Source organism: Simochromis diagramma, unplaced genomic scaffold, assembly GCF_900408965.1.
Source record: "Simochromis diagramma unplaced genomic scaffold, fSimDia1.1 OVJJ01000685.1, whole genome shotgun sequence".
NCBI lineage: Eukaryota > Metazoa > Chordata > Actinopteri > Cichliformes > Cichlidae > Simochromis > Simochromis diagramma.
In genome coordinates, this window is record NW_024387477.1 from 9,160,264 (window position 1) to 9,176,903 (window position 16,640).

At 39.7% G+C, this 16,640-nt stretch overlaps 2 protein-coding genes across 9 annotated transcripts in view; both read right to left on the reverse strand.

Annotated features, from left to right (window-relative positions):
• Window positions 1–81: 81 nt before the first annotated feature.
• On the reverse strand, window positions 82–3,990 carry rack1 (receptor for activated C kinase 1). Its single transcript, XM_040016040.1, has 8 exons — window positions 3,771–3,990; window positions 3,132–3,303; window positions 1,900–2,047; window positions 1,434–1,529; window positions 1,146–1,256; window positions 739–879; window positions 404–514; window positions 82–191 (listed from the first exon to the last, which is right to left on the reverse strand). Exons 1-8 carry the CDS (start codon window positions 3,877–3,879, stop codon window positions 126–128), a joined length of 954 nt encoding a protein of 317 aa, XP_039871974.1. The 5' UTR covers window positions 3,880–3,990; the 3' UTR covers window positions 82–125.
• A 3,246-nt stretch (window positions 3,991–7,236) lies between these two features.
• Window positions 7,237–16,640, reverse strand: part of col23a1a (collagen type XXIII alpha 1 chain a) — a 126,533-nt gene continuing 117,129 nt past the window's right edge. For 4 of the 8 annotated variants that reach the window (XM_040016098.1, XM_040016095.1, XM_040016100.1 and 1 more), the window contains 17 exons: window positions 16,539–16,583; window positions 16,335–16,412; window positions 16,130–16,153; window positions 14,160–14,204; window positions 13,981–14,025; window positions 13,779–13,859; window positions 13,634–13,687; window positions 13,171–13,245; window positions 13,047–13,073; window positions 12,899–12,958; window positions 12,733–12,804; window positions 12,603–12,629; window positions 12,425–12,478; window positions 12,145–12,231; window positions 11,861–11,959; window positions 10,555–10,593; window positions 7,237–9,793 (listed from right to left, as the gene is read on the reverse strand). In XM_040016098.1, coding sequence (XP_039872032.1) covers window positions 9,743–9,793; window positions 10,555–10,593; window positions 11,861–11,959; window positions 12,145–12,231; window positions 12,425–12,478; window positions 12,603–12,629; window positions 12,733–12,804; window positions 12,899–12,958; window positions 13,047–13,073; window positions 13,171–13,245; window positions 13,634–13,687; window positions 13,779–13,859; window positions 13,981–14,025; window positions 14,160–14,204; window positions 16,130–16,153; window positions 16,335–16,412; window positions 16,539–16,583 — 963 coding nt within the window. In that variant the 3' untranslated portion in view covers window positions 7,237–9,742. Of the gene's footprint in view, window positions 10,254–10,554; window positions 10,594–11,860; window positions 11,960–12,144; window positions 12,232–12,424; window positions 12,479–12,602; window positions 12,630–12,732; window positions 12,805–12,898; window positions 12,959–13,046; window positions 13,074–13,170; window positions 13,246–13,633; window positions 13,688–13,778; window positions 13,860–13,980; window positions 14,026–14,159; window positions 14,205–16,129; window positions 16,154–16,334; window positions 16,413–16,538; window positions 16,584–16,640 lie in introns of all 8 variants that reach the window. The other 4 variants (XM_040016099.1, XM_040016101.1, XM_040016097.1 and 1 more) reach the window with 4 other exon arrangements.

Sequence of the window (16,640 nt, forward strand, 5' to 3'; positions counted from 1 at the left end):
ATATGAATAAATTTTACTTTAACCAACTTATATGAAAACCACCAATATTATACAATGTTCAGAGCAAGACGGGACACATTCTTTCCAAACAGTCTTTTATTTAAAGTTGCTTCAACGAGGATTTCTTATCGAGTTCCAATGGTGACCTGCCACACTCTGATCAGGTTGTCAGTGTAGCCAGCAAACAGGGTCTGTAAAGAAACCGAGAACACAAAGTCAATGCTCATCAATTTCTGCCGTTTTATAGTCCGATCATATTCAGATAACTGTTTTTATTGCCCCTCATATTTGCAGGACTGTCACCAGTAGACATCAGAGGTAAAAGTGAATGGGAATAATCACTGGGGGTAAAACACTAAAAGCACCTCTTCTGACAGACATGCTTAATATATGTTTTTCTTACCTGTCCATCAGCAGACCATGCCAGGGAAGTACACTGTGGGGGTTCGGCCTTGCTGTTTGTGCTGATCACTTCCTGTCTCAGCTCGTCCACAATGATCTTGCCCTCCAGATCCTACATGAAAAGAAGAACCAAGAGGTGGTGTGATCACTAACAGGTATAAAACAGTGACTGAAGTTGAGCACCAAAATTTATTATTAAACTAACAAACGAGGTTAGAGCTCAGAAACAGCCTCTGGTTTTCATCATAGAATACAGCTGGCATGTTAGGTTACATCACTGCCCTTTACAACTTTAATTTTTAACACACAGACTGATACCAGAGTGTGAAGCCTTACCCAGATCTTAATGCTGGGTCCAGTGGCAGCACAGAGCCAGTAACGGTTGGGGCTGAAGCAAAGGGCGTTGATCACATCACCGCTGTCCAGGGTGTAGAGGTGCTTGCCTTCATTCAGGTCCCACAGCATGGCCTGGCCATCCTAATGTGGAAGACGGAAGACATCCTTCAGTTCAAACATCTTTGTGTAACATTTAAAGCAAACAGTCACTTTTAAAAATCTTCAGCACTAATGATGATCTCTTTAAGGTGCAGGAATCACTCAGTAACAGCCTCTGGTGTCATCAATATTAAAACAGATGCATGTAAAGAATACATCATAGTTGAAACCTGCAGGCTTTAATTTACTCCTATTAAGTGGAGTAAAAATGATTTAAAAAAAAGACATTCAGTTAAACTCTGCCTTACCTTTCCACCAGATGCACACAGGGAGCCATCAGGAGACACGGTCACTGTGTTCAGGTAGCCAGTGTGACCAATGTGGTTGGTCTTCAGCTTGCAGTTGGCCAGGTTCCACACCTATGAGCAAGGGGCACACTATGTTAGGCCTCCACTGTTATAAGCGCCATCGTGTCAGCCTATCTGAGCTTTGCTCTCATAAATAATTCTCATCACTGAGTTCAGTTAAGCCATGCGAAAAGTTTTTAAATCACTGAGCAAACCACACAACACCAAGTTTCCACAAAGGTAACATACCTTAACCATCTTGTCCCAGCCACAGGAGACGATGATGGGGTTGCTGCTGTTGGGGGAGAAGCGAACACAAGACACCCACTCAGTGTGGCCCTCATCCTGCAAAATAAAGAGCTTTGTGAATTCTCAAAGCCAGATTATGAGTTATGCTGGTATTAAAAACGTCACGTGATGCTATTTGGTTTGTGCCCTCATCAATAGTACTCATCAACGAGATCAGGTAATACATGCAAAATTTGTAATAATCATCGAGCAGACAAACCATATAACAAAGTTTTATTATCTGCCAGATCATTTTATCACAATCAGGCAAACAATGTGGGGAAAATGTGGATGTCAACAATAAAGTGCCATCTAGTTGCTTTACATTAAAGCTAGCATCTTTAGCTGTTAAGTGTCTCGTTCAAAATAATATTAAGGCATTAAGAAGTGGCTGATAGCTGCAGGAGAGCATTAGATGGAAGTTCACCTGGATGGTGTACTTGCAGACTCCAAGAGTGTTCCACAGCTTGATGGTCTTGTCCCGGGAGCCAGACACGATCTGGCGGTTATCAGCAGAGAAAGCCACGCTCAAAACATCCTTTGTGTGTCCAACGAATCGGCGGGTGGTGAGACCACTAGGAAGAAAAATATGCAGGCATTTCAGATCAACTAAATTACTGCACACCTTAGCATAACCAATCAATGCATGCCTGCTGCCACTGCATCCAAATACTACTGACGAGTCCAAGGCCTAGACATTAATTTAAGAGCCAGAAAAAAATTACTACACCAGTTTTTCTTGTGTCTTTGTTTTACAATGTGAACACTGACACTGAAAAATAAAAAATACAACTCAAGATTTTAAAGCTGTGGATGCACAATCCAGCAAAACTGGACCATCTGCACATTTATTACCATCACTGTTTTCAGCATAGATCTTAGGCAGTGAAATGGTGCACACACCCAAAAGCCAGCTATTTGAGGCCATTCAAGAAACACCAATGTTGCTGCTCAACTGAGTTTTCAGTGATAAAAGAAATGAAAAAAATCAAGGAAAACACAACGGCCAGAGGTGAAGAAAAGGACAAACTATGTGGTTTGGGTTCACAAGTAGTCTGTGAAATCACCAAAGAATGCAGCTACACTTACAGTTTCTTCCATACTACTTGCCCTTAATCTGTTAAGCAAAAAAAACCCTCTCGTTTTCTGACTTTGCTCCCACACAGTAACAAAAATCAGCTAAATTATGTTCAAACTTCCATTTCCCCTTGATTTTGTGAGTCCAGTGTGCAAATACAGTAACAGCAGCTGATGGATGTGTGATTTTCTGAGCTCATACTAAGGGTAGAGGGTAGGTGATGGGTTTGACAGAACCTGTGCCTGTCTGAGTACAGACCTTCACCCCATTACCTTTGTGGTGGTTCTGTCTGCGTGAGGCCGATCAGACTGCTGAAAAGTCAGTGTGACCTGATCTAGACAACTTAGGCTTTGTTGGTATCAGATCTCATGTACTGATGGCATAGAGAACAATTTGATATTCTGAAACTAAGAAAACACTTCATTTGTAAGACTATTTTTGGCATATAACAGATCTGAGAAACTAGCACTAGGCCTCTTCAAACTCAAGTGATTCTTAAAAATCAAATGTCATTTAGAAGACTTGGCTTTTCACCTGTACTTCTAAACATCTGCCCAGGGGTAAAGACTCCCTGCACTTACGTGGTGAGATCCCACAGGCGGAGGGTCCCGTCCCAGGCTCCGGACAGGGCAAACTGTCCATCAGAGGAGATCACAACATCACTCACAAAGTGAGAGTGACCCTTCAGGGAACGCTGGGGGATACCGTAGTTGGTTTCATCACGAGTCAGTTTCCACATGATGATGGACTTGTCTGAAAAAAAGCAACACGTTTTCATGTCTCAACGTCCAATATTCATTCAGGAAACGAATAATTTAAGCATCAGCATGCATCGATTGCTAGCACTACATGCACACCTGTTAAACTTCGGATCCACGGGCTCAGTCTACGAAGGTTAGGAGGGTTTTGTTGCTAAATAATTACATTTATTCAGGTAACTAAACGTGCTATAACCCTCCTAACAAGTATGGACATCAACGGGTCTGTTACAGATGACGACAGATAGCGCTAGCGAGCTTAGCTAACCTGCTTCTTTCCAGCTAGTTAGGACCTTTTTTATGTAAAAGTTTGAGCCCTCTTTATCTAATATTACGTGGTTACTCATGTTTTATCTGCTCCTTACACACCAGTTTAAGTATCTGCCTCACATTACAGCGGCAGCAGCTAGCTTAATAATGCTATCTGAGCCATGTTGGCGCAACCGGCGGGGGAAGCCTCACCTCGGGACGCCGACAGGATCATATCGGGGTACTGGGGCGTAGTGGCGATCTGGGTGACCCATCCACTGTGCCCCTTCAGGGTCCCCCTCACTGTCATCTGCTCGGTCATTTTGGCGAGGTTCGGTGGTGCCTTTTGCAAGGATGGATTCGGATTTTTCAGAGGTCCGGGAAAACCTAGGTCCTCATCGCATCTAGGCACAGAGGAAAAGGAAGTTCAGACCCGGATGCAAAAACTAAGAGGGGGTGAGAGGCCCGCGGAGGATTCTGGGATATGTGAACTTCAGCCCATTACACAGCGACGTGTGTAAAAAGAAACGAAAACAAAACCTCTATTACTACCTCTAGTATGTGCTACAGATTATGTTAAATTCATGCTCTCTATGTGCGTCATATTTAGTAAAAGTTTTGATAAAAATGGTCCTCAAAAAGCCCCGAAAACAAACAAACAAACATGTAAAACAACAATCATAAAAATGTATCAAGGTACGTTTTTCATAATAATAATAATAATAATAATAATAATAATAATAATAATAATAATAATAAATAAAACACAAAACGCAGTTATAGTCATTTTTGTTAATGCTCTCTACCCAAATAGAAATTGAGCTTAATTCATGTAACGTCTAATACTTGTATTTACGTACAACCTATTTTATTGCTCATCAAAGAAGAAGAAGAAGAAGAAGAAAAGGAATTGTTGCCTGGCTCTAAATGCTTTCAATACTTAATATAGTTATGTATTTCCTAATTAGTTTTCATTTTTATTTCATATTGACGTATTGTTTTTAATTCAGTTTAGTTTCAGGTTTTGTTTATTGCTTCCAAATGTTTAGTTTAGTTTTTAATAGATTAAGTGTTAGTTTTAGTCTCTTGTTGTATGGAGGACATATGCCAGATGCAAGGTTTAGGAAAATCACTACAGTTATTCAAATAAAAACAAACCTTTTTTTTTTTTTTAAAACAATTAACTCTTTTTAGTTTAGTTTTTGTATTAGCCAGGTCTGTGCTGTATATTTTTTATGGTATGAAACTATGAGCAGCAGAATTCATTCTTTTTGTATACAGTGTGTGAATTCTTCCACTTCAGTGATTGAATTATGGATTATTTCATTTTGATCTGGATTCTAATCTGTATTTTTCTTCTTTTACACCCGTTGAGGGTTTTTTTTTAATAATTGTTCAGACGTGTGCGAAGCTTTGCTTTTAATTATAGCACCCTCTAGGGGCGAAATGCTTTGTCACAGGCGCGGGTATTTAATCCCGAGTGATTGTGTATATGTCAGATGCTCATGACAGACCTAATCAAAGATGTTTTTTTTAACTGTTTATTTTACCAAAAGACAGAGCTCCTCAGAAACACTTCTTTGATACTCAAATTTCATATCAAAGTGCCTGCTGTCAAAGAGTGTAGACAGCAAGAGCTCAGTAATCAGTGAAGTGTACCATATGTAAACATTGGTGTAATCACAACGAATGATCTAATGGTTCTGCTCCATTACAGCATCTCAGAAAATATTTAAAAATGAAATAATCGTAGTCTTAGATGATTTGACATAGAAATAACAATTTAACATAACATTTAACATAGAAATAACAATGTCACATCTTTCCATGCTTAAAGTTTTGGTCGGTTTTGTTTAGGTGACAGTGTTTCTGTTGTGGTTAATGCCAACTTCTTTATGTGTAAATATAGGCAGCACGGTGGCACGGTGGTTAGCACTGTTGCCTCACAGCAAGAAGGTCCTGAGTTCAATTCTACCATCAGGCCGGGGTCTTTCTGTGTGGAGTTTGCATGTTCTCCCCGTGTTTGTGTGGGTTCTCCCCGGGTACTCCGGCTTCCTTCCAAAGACATGCACTTTGTGGGGATAGGTTAATTGAACAATCTAAATTGCCCATAGGTGTGAATGAGTGAGTGTGACTGGTTGTCTGTCTCTGTGTGTTAGTCCTGCGACCTGTCCAGGGTCACCTCTCGCCCTATGACAGCTGGGATAGGATCCAGCGCCCCCTGCGACCCTGAAAAGGATAAGTGGAAGCAAATGGACAGTGATGGCCTTCTGTCTTGCTTACAGCTAACATTCGATCACTCATATAACTGCTGAAAAACAAACAAAAACTATCCCACCTCATAAAGTTAATTACTGTTTAAGGTTCATTTGGTTAACAAACTGAAAATCTTTGGTTGTGTCTCTCTCATTTTTTGTCTTGGCTCTTTAGCCAATGAATTGTAAATCCAATATCTGTTGACTATGACTTTTGTAATGCCTCAAAAGTAAATCCACAGGTCTTAGTCTTTAAACAAGACTAAGACCTGTGACAACGTAAAAAATGTTTGCACAGATCTTAGACTCCCTTTTAGTATTTCTATTCTGTCCCATTTATTTTGTAGACTTTCTAGCTTTTGGTAAAATCTAATGCAAATATCAGTGGGTCCAAAACAATGAATCCTACTGATTTTCACATCCTCAAAGTCCTTCTGCATAGGCACGTGACCAAATACATGAAAAACAAAGTTGTGTTTTGTGTGTACTAATAAACATGAGCCATTTTGAAATGATTAAATATATATATATATATATATATATATATATATATATATATATATATATATATATGAATGATAAACTGCTTGTTAAGATTTCTGAGCTTTACAAATATTTTCTTCTAAACATCAACTTGGTAGCTTGGATGTGTTGTCATTTATCAGTGCTGTCCCCATGCATACAGCCGCTGCTGGTACTGTGTACATTTTTGCTCCTCTGTCCAAATATGCATAAAATGACAAATGAAACTTAACATTTTCTAATATTATTCCTTTAATCTTCTGTCTCTAGGTGTTTGTGTATCCACCCAGCCATCCATTTTCTTTCACTTATCCAGGGCTGGGTCATGGGGACAGCAGCCTAAGCAGAGAAGCCTACACTTCCCTTTCCCCGGTCACTTCCTCCAGGTTATCCAGGGGAACACCAAGGCATTCCCAGGCCAGCTGAGAGATATAATCTCTCCAGCGTGCCCCGGTCCAGTGTTCTGCCACTGGGACAAAAACCGCGTTGCTCCTCCTGTATCTGAGGTTCAACTAGCAGGCTGCTGTGTGGGTTAAAAATAAGAGAAAAAGAAAGGGTGCACAGAGAGATAAGGAGAAAACAAACTATAGAAGAGAGCACAATTTAATTCAATGACATGCAGTGGTGGCATGTGATGAAGAGAATGGTAAATAGATGCTCAGTGCATCATGGGAACCCCTGCCATAGTAACATAATTAAGGGATGAATCAAGGTCACTCGATCCATCTCTAAGTATATGAATTTTTTTTTTTTAAAGGAAAGTTTTACTGCTAATCTTAACCTGACCTGATCATTCAGGACTTAGAAATGTCTAGAAGGATTCTAAATTCAATGCATGAAGTACAGCACAGATTTGGCTGCACCTCTTAGTTTTAATGTAAAATGAATGAACCAGAACAATATAACATGGATATATTTAATGACAAGCAACCATAGAACTAGAGGGTTTATTTCCATCTACATGTTTAGTTTACCAGATTTTATGTTATACATTTTAGACAATTACAAAAATAGCTTAAATCTTTTACAACCAAATACCCAACCAAAAAAGAGCAAACAAAAACATTCTCACAAAGTTAAGCTAACACTGTGGTAAAAGAGTTGCTAAAACAAACTCATCATTCATTTAGCCATAAAAAAGACACTGATAGAATCTGCGAAAGAAATCAAGACACATATGTAATGTGGCAGATAACTACCAGCTTTCCCAATGAAACAAAACCCAAACCTGCGTTTTAAACCATTCTACATAACTGCAACCTCAACACACATTTGATCATGATTCCCAAAGAAAGTTCGTTTTAGCTTAATGTGATGCCTTTTCTTTTAGTTTTTTGAGTATGTGTTATTTAAGTTAACATATTTTTCTACTGATACAGAAATTGTTTTGTGTTTTAAGTGATGCAACTTTGCAGGTACAATGTAAAAGACTTCATGCAAAATGATAATAAACAAAAGGTGATATGAGGTTTGTTACAGCTTCTTATCTGAGGCTTAAACAGGAAATATTCTGTTGGAAGACTGCTTAACAAATTTATTAAACTACCACCTGGTGTCAGGTTTATGTCACAGCTGCCCTAAATTAACAGTATTGGTCATAACCAAAATCATTTTCTTATGTCTCTGTACTGGTTAATCCACCAGTATATACAACTACCTTATGTAAATAATATTTTTAATACTAAAATATAATTTCTGTTGTTGTCCAGTGTGCCAGCTTAAATTTGGATAGAAAAAAACATGAATTCAGTTTGTATTTGCCTAATAAACAAACATTATATATATTTTTTATATTTTTAAACACATTTTTAAGAGATTTCTAAAATATTTATGATTTTTAATGACAGGTAGTCTAATAAATTTGTTAATTACTGGATCTGCAGCCTAAACCATACTCGAACATAACGTGAGCCTGGTTATAGGACATTAAGATATTTATAATTACAAGAAAGTCAGCATTACAAATGTACTGTTGTAATATAAAATCCATTTGAAATATTACAGCATTAGTTGAAAAAGTTTAGCAGCCTTTGTGGTGATGGGTTAATAGTACTGAAGACAACTAACCAGTGTAACCTGTAGATTGCCAAAAATGATTAACCTGAAAATGTATTTTGCCTTTCAAAAAGATCATTACTGAGTAATAGTAATACTGCATTACAAATATCAAAGCGTAGACAACTTTAACATCACTTTCCATTAATACGTATATGTTTGCATATATTGATCCTATGCATTATCAGTCCTGTGTATAGTGTCCAAGCCAACACAGATTACCATTTCACCATTTGTTTTACAGTTCTTTAAAAGGTGTGCATTTGTGCGTGTCTGTGTTTTATTTGAACAGTACACAAAAGTATTTAAGCACCAATAAATGAGTAAGTCTGAGGAAAATGTATTATAAAAACCACAACAAACTAGTTGAAGTCATCTGACTGCAAAGACTTTAGAACCACTGTGCTGAGATGTTGCTGAATGAAAAAGAAACTACCGCCAAAACAACTGCTGTGTGCATGTTTGATTAAAGGTTTCTTCTTTAGAGCGTTAGTCCTGCATTCCATGACTAATATTGATTCAAAGCTATCTAACAAACAACAAACATTTAAGTCAGCAGCAAGGACTTCTACTGTTGTCCAGGAAAGACTGGCAGCAGTAATTAAACATCTTTTCCTTTCTTTCTGTGACTAAACTATAACAATCAGTCAAAACGCATCAAGATTGGCAAACATTTGTCAAGCAACTGAAACACTGGTTTATCATGAATACTGTTAATGGTTCCTTCAAATCTGACCTTAAAGTTTCACTACCTAGTCATCTCACAATCATGGTAATGCACAGGAATGCAAAAATGAAACTGGCGATAGGTAAAAATATACCATAATAAAACAAAACGGCACAAGTCATCATAAACGTCAGCCGTAAAAAAGTGGACTAACATTTCTGAGTGGCTTGTTCATTTAAAAAATGCTTATTGTATGTAAAAATCAATGCACTTTGAGGTTTCAATGAGGGACCACAAGTCATACAAGCTGATAGCATGTTATACAAAACTGTTATGATCATGCATTAGTGAAAACTTACTTACTGACTTAAGATTAATTTAAGAGATCACCATAACATGTTCAAACTATCTGCACAGAAAATCCTTCCTTATGTGCCAGTGACATCATTGACTCTCAGAAAACCTCAAGCCTTTACAAAACATCAGAAGCAGGTTCATCTTTCCCTCTGAGGTGAATGTGGAAACGCAGTGTTTGCGTCCTCTTGGAGAGATTCCATGTCGGAGGATGTGAGAGTTCGGTTTGACACAGGGGCATTACATGGCCGGCTCTGCTGCAAAAAGCAAATCAGCCCCTTGTGATTTCTGCGTGTCTACGTGTCCTTACTCCAACCGGGCCCCGCACCGTTTCAGGGCTGAGAGAGACGCTTGCGTTTGAGCTTCTGCCTTGCCATTTCCTCCTTTCAAAACAAAAACAGAGAGAGGACAAGAGAGTACTGACAACACACTCTTGCATCCGCCGCGAAATAACGTCCATCTCTTCAAGCATCCATCCATCCTGTGAGAATGGACGAGTGCGCACACGACAATCAGGCAACAAGGCAGGCTTTGTTAGTTAGGCACTCCTCTACTCCAACAATGGCATCTGGACTGTCCTCCAAACTAAGAGTCTCACGGCCACGTCACGTCAGTCTCTTCAAAAGCACGGCTGCTTTCACAACAACAACACCGGATCTCGAGTTTAAACATTTTTTTTTAATACTGTAGACCCAAATATGTCCTTGTTCTCAAAGTCTCAATATATTATATAATAGGATTTTATAAAAAAGGAAAAAAGGGAGTGGGGTTGTTGGCATAGTATTCTGTTGCAATATATACCACATCAATATGTACAGATTCCATGCTGCTGGTTAGTAATCACTGCAAAAGAAGAAAAAATGGACTGATTAGTGCGGAAGAATTAAAATGAGCAAATAACTACTGCATTCAGATATTCATGCTCTGCAATTACAAAATCGCACACAGACTGTAATATACTTACAAAATGCTCCTGTGTCAAATAAGCCAACAAATATGAATTCAATTGAATAATACTAAGCATGTGTTTTGACTTTGTTAGCCATTCCCCCAGAGCACTCTCTGCTGTATCAAAATCATTTGGAAATGATTTCATAAGTTAATAAAATGATTAAAAAAACATGTTCGAAATTTTAACACTCACCTTGTGCCAGCAGCCCGGTATGGGTAGCCCGTCACGTCCCTGCAAGGTAAAAACAGAAGTTAAAAAAAAAGCGTGAAAATGTCCAGCGATGCATGCTTCCCTGCATCTGAAGAATTTGCACGCTGCTGATTTTAATGTCGGTTGGTGTGCCTTCACGGTCAGCCGTGTTATATTAAAAATCAAATTTTACTTTTGTTTTGATTTTAAGTCATATGTTACTCTAATAAATCCAGATTTCTAAGTACCACATTACTTTTATTATCACATTTAAAATGAACATTTAGATATTTGGAGAAATACTTGGATAACACGATGGTCGATCTGTTAAATAAGAGGTACAGTCAGCAGTCCAGTTAACTTAGCTTCGCTTTGGATAGGTGCACTATCTTGACAGTACTGGGACACACCTCTTTATCTCTGAAAAGACGTGTGATAAAATGCACCTATCCATGCAATCTGCTTTTAGAAATATTTGGTCATTGCAAAGAGCTTGCTGAGTCAGTTCATGCAATGTCTTCATCAACTATAAATGGTATTATTGTAAAGTGGTATTATTTAGGAACTATGACAACTTGACCAGAAAGTGTCAGACCATATAAAGTTAGTTACTGAGTGCTGTGCTGCATAGCACATAAAAGTTTCCTCAGTAAGTGCAGAGCTCCAAACCTCTGGCATTAACATCAGCACAGAAACTGTGCACCAGGAACTTCCTGCCATGGGTTTCCATGGCCATGTAGTGTATATGCTAGATGTTTCCTTCTATTACTAGTCTCCAAGCAAAACGATGCCAACCAGCTACAGTAATATTCTAAGAACTGTACCATGTCTCATATGTAACTCGTTGTCAGCATTTACCAAATGTCCGTCTGTGGCTCTGATTTTGCACGATCCTTCATACTGGCGAAACTATTAATTACTATTATTTTCTTGATTACACCTGCTTTTTCCTCTTTTGTTTTCTTCTTTGCAATCAAGTATAGTAAGTAGTTCTGCATTTCTGGAACTTGGCATTGTGTGTATATTTCACAAATTCATAGCAAGCTTTACGTTTTTTTGGCTTGATCGGGCCTAGACAGTTTTGCTGTTTATTATCTGTGAACGCCTTTCTTTATTATTATTGTTATTAAGCCAGACCCACATGAACAATGTGTTGGTAAATGTCAGTGTATATGTTTCAGAGTTGGGACCAATTGGACCCCCCCCCCCCTCCAAAAGACCAAAATTTAAAGAAGCGTTTAAACAGTCAATAACAGCATCAGTTACAGTGATCAGAGAGAAGTGGGGAAAAGAAGCAAAGATACTGTACCAGAGGACAGGGGCCTTCAGGGCCAGAAGGAGGAAGAGGAGGAGTTGCAGGAGAAGAAACCGCTGCCTTCACAGACCGCTCTTTAGACTCATCGCACCCCTGTTAGCAGGAGCCGATTAGACATTTAAAGCATAGAAGAACAAGTTCAGAAAAGCAGTTAAAGGGGGAAACAGAGATAAGATATATGCTAAGTGTTTTTAAACTAAAAAGCTAGAGGAAAGTGGGAATAAGTAAATGAGCATTGCTGCAAAGCCTTTGTGTGTACATGTGTGGGGGAGACATACCACAGGACAAGGCTGGTCCAGACCCGGAGGACCTTGTTCACCCTTCTGGCCCTTTAGACCTCTCTTCCCTACTGTTCCTCTGTCACCCTGGGAGTGATGAGGACAAGAGTTACGGTAAACAAATTCATACACTTATCACATGCAGCTAATGAAGACAGCCCATTCATACACTGGAAATAGTTTAAGCAGTTTAAGTCAGTCATTATTGTTCCTATGTTAAAAAACTGAAGGAGGAAGATGCGATAAGCTGGAGGAGAACTGAGGATCTGTTTGGACTTACCTTGTCTCCTTTTTCACCTCGATCACCTTTTTCTCCCCTCAGGCCTGGGAAACCCTGGATACAAAACCACAATCCATAAGGGAACTTATTACCCAATATATGTCAGACTTTATTTAAACTGAAGATACTGTGATAAAAAAATGTCAACATGTATAGTTCTTCTTAGTAAGAAACTCACATCAAGTCCAGGCTCTCCTAGTCTTCCCTGCAAATACACATTGAGAAAGATTTTTTTTTAAAATAATGAATAAACCAGCAACGAACAACAGATCTATTAAACACTTTTATGGAGGTTGTTGTGTCCTTACTTTCTCTCCCTTGGCACCAGGAAGGCCCACTAAGCCCGGAGACCCAGGTGGACCTTGGAGGCCATCTGATCCCTGCAGTAAAAGCACACATTCATCACTGCATCATGTCCAGTTCTTGAGCCATGACCAACACGTTAGAATAATAATAAAGCCCATTATCACTTACTCTGGATCCAGGAGGACCACTGTCTCCCTTCTCTCCCTTTATCCCCACTCCTGGTTCACCCTGCATTACAGCAAAGCCACACTGAGTACAAGACAATGCATCATACAGCTGCCATCAGCCTCCATCACATACAGATAAACAAGCTTACCTTAGGACCAGGCATTCCATGCAGCCCCTGTAGGACATTGTGTGATGTGAGTCTTTGCAAACTACAGACCTGACTGGACTTGTTTTTATCTGAAATGATATAAAGTTATGCTGCAGGTACTCACCATGGATCCAGGGTGCCCAGGTATTCCCGGTGGGCCTGGTGGGCCAGGTGGGCCTGGCTGGGAAATCATCTGAACCTTTAGCACCAATGAAAAAGTGGAAACAAGAAGAGAAGCATATAAATTAAGTGAAAAAAGTGGTCGAGAGTTTCTCAGCTAAATTCAAAACTTTGTATAGTCGTTCCTCAAAGTAACCAGAGAATTTCAGACTGTTTCATGTGTTTACTTCTTTAGATTCTCACTCATTTCCAAAATGAAAATCAATTGGAAAGAAACTTAAAACTAGAGTAAAATCTACATCAATGAGTGTGAACATTATTCAGTTCTTTAAAGCAATGAAGCAGATGGTTCAAAACATGCAAATAACAAATAAATAACAATATATTTCCCTTTAAACTGTCTGTTTGGAGGTGCAGCAATCTGTAATGAACGTCAGAGGATTCATGTATTTCATACTCATACTAACCAAGTTGTCATCTAGTCTGCAGTCGCCTTTTTCTCCTTTCTGTCCATCCATACCCTGAGCCACAAAGAGCAGGATTAACTTTCAGCTGTTTTTAAAGTTGTCACCATTGTGTTATTAGCGAAATAGAGTCACTGTCGCTACTTACAGTAGGCCCAGAGAGACCCATCTCGCCTTTCTCTCCTCTCATGCCGGGAGGTCCAGTCTCACCCATGTCACCTTTGAGTCCCTGGAGATGAAGAAGAGATTAATAAGGCAGATGATGCTAAACGTCCCACTGACTACTATATGAGGTAGTGAAAAAAAAGGAGCATGCGTCTGGGTGTAATATACTCTCTTTGTCGCTTTACCTTCTCCCCGTCAACTCCTGCTGGTCCAGGTAACCCGAGCTCACCCTGATGCAGAACAAAAAGAGGGAAGATGCACTCGGTGGACTAATATATCTGACTTTGTCTACAAAATCAGGCTTAGCATGTTTTGGGTATTTATCAAACAATAAATATCAGCCAATCGCAGCTGTATGGCTTACCTTTTCCCCTGCAGGTCCTGGAGGTCCTGGTGGTCCAGGTGGCCCCTGGAGAAAAACAGGCAGAATAAAAGAAATGAGCACAAAGCTTTGTTGCATGACCTGTGTTAGACTAAATTAACCTAGCAGCAACTGATTTTCTGGTTTAGCCGATTACAGCTAGTCACCGACTTTGTGTGTCACTTGCTGCCGGGCTGGCGTGCTAACAACAGCTGCCTCTCTTGGTGGATAAAATTGCTCGTGCGAGCTGTGAGACCAAACTCAAACAGATCAAACCAAGACCTGAAAGCAGCTATAAAGCTGTGGGGAGCTAAGGAGGTCTTTCTCTTACAAATAGTCATATGCATCATATAAAAATATGACACTATAACGGCTTTAATTAGAGCTGCAATTTTCAGACAGTCCCTTAGACATCTTCTGCATTTTTTTATCCGCTCACTCTCACACTGTTTATCACAGTGAGGCTGGTAACTCATTATAAAAGGCCCAAATCGTGAACACAAAACGCTATAATTCACAATGTGGGCCTGACAGTAAACAAGTCCAAAACCTTCCTTCATTCCTTTTTGCTGATCACAACCAACTTGAAGCAATTTTTATCTTACAGAGATTGTAAAAGAGCTCTGAATGTGGTCTGTGCTACACAATAGCCTGGCACGGCTCTCTGTGATTGTCTGAATGATGGGACTGCTGGAGAAAACATTCATGTGACTTCATGTAACCCTAATGATGAATGAAGAATGGCGTGCATATATGTAATAGGCCATATTCTTCCCATGCAGCTCCGCCGTTGTGCTATGAGTGATAGCTCTTGTAAATCACTCCACTTAATCTTTATATTCACAATGCTACACTTGTTATTCCTCCTTGTAAAGGCTCCGGTCATCTTGAAGCAATAAAAAGGAAAAAAGCCAAGTCGCCTCCCAGAGGTGTACGATTCATTTTCCAGTTTCCTAACTTGTTGTTCGTTCTCAGCTTTTAAAGCCATGGAAACTGATGTTTACAAGCAACTATTTGATCCCAGACACTCCATCACTGGAAAGTGAATGCTATTCATCTGCAAAATGACTGACAGTGACAAACAACCCATCTTAGCATTGTTTTAAACCAAATTCATCATCACCTAACATTTCACAACAAGCACATGAAACGCTGCTTTTCACACAAACAAGCGATCAACTCACAAGGTGGGTGGCCAGTGAGCGCTACCTGCTCCGTGGAGCCCTGCGTGTGAATTTGTGCCAACTAATTCGCAATGGCAAATAGCTTCCGATAAGATCTCGGGTCCATGCTTTCACCAATCCCTTTGCAACATTCTTATATTGCTTGTATTGATTGTTGCATGCAGGAGCTCAGCTCCAGGGGGACCTGGTTCATAATTGTTTTAAATCAAATGCATGCTCCACTTCTCAGAGAGCCATCTGCCAGTAGCACGTACTGCGGTGTACAGCGGGATCAAAGAAGCTGGTGTCTGAAGAGAGTGATGTGAGACTGTGTTGACAGTGAGGCGCTCCCTTCTCTATGTGCTAGCACAAAGTAAAACACACCATGCTGCCCTGTAGCAGGTTTCAAACACATACTTTTCACATACATGCCATAAAAACACAGAAGGCTTTTGATTTTTCTGCATAATTAATCAAAGCTCTTTAGGCTGCATGTCATCTGATAGCACAGCTGTGCTTTATTTGTAAGGGCTGTGCTTTTTTTTCTGTCCCAAACAAATACACAAGAGACTCTGGAAAACTGAGACACTCAGTAATGCTCTTTAGATGTGGCCCCTAGAGTGACATCCAATACATATGAAGTCCAACACTCTTTGTTGAGGGCATCTACAAACACAAACAAAACCCATTAGCAAGAGAAAGCGGGCGATGCAGTAAATACACAAGAGATGCTTAGATGCAAATCTGTGCATTGGTGTTAGTTACTGGTCACACCGCCAAAAACATGCAGCAACAGCAGCAGCAGATTACCGAAACACTGATGGTGTTGATGGCCTGTCGAGGAGAAATGGCGACATGTTCAGTTTTTGGTTTCTTTTTACCACACTGCCAGCTCTGGTGTTATTTACTTATTTACTTGTTTTGAAAAGCTCTGCCTCAATCCTTATGTGGAATTCAGTCATAAGCGGCTGAATGAATCGGGTGTCGCTGACACCGACACTTGAATATGACTCACCTGCAAAGCATCTAGAAGCTTCCCATTGAAGTCGATGATGTCTGAAGCACCCGGGGTGCCCTTCTCACCAGGAAAACCCTGAGGCAGAAAAAATAATAATGTAGGAATATTTTATATAAATGTATATAAATGTAGAGATGCATAGATGGCTCAGCATAATAGCAGAAGGACAGAGTTGGCCCTTAAGCATAACAAATAACATACCATGGCTCCCTGTAGTCCTTGCTCTCCTCTTTCTCCTTTGTCACCCTGTTTGCACCATGAACACCATATTATGGTAAAACTCTTTCATAGCATAATTGTTAG

What these genes read in the sequence shown, in the direction of transcription:
- rack1 (XM_040016040.1), bottom strand. Translation starts at nt 3,879, where the DNA reads ATGACCGAGCAGATGACAGTGAGGGGGACCCTGAAGGGGCACAGTGGA. An exon ending in TCTGCAAGTACACCATCCAG is followed by an intron (nt 1,530 to 1,899) that starts GTGAACTTCCAT and finishes TTTATTTTGCAG; the next exon opens with GATGAGGGCCACACTGAGTG. An exon ending in TGTGTGCATCTGGTGGAAAG is followed by an intron (nt 880 to 1,145) that starts GTAAGGCAGAGT and finishes CTTCCACATTAG; the next exon opens with GATGGCCAGGCCATGCTGTG.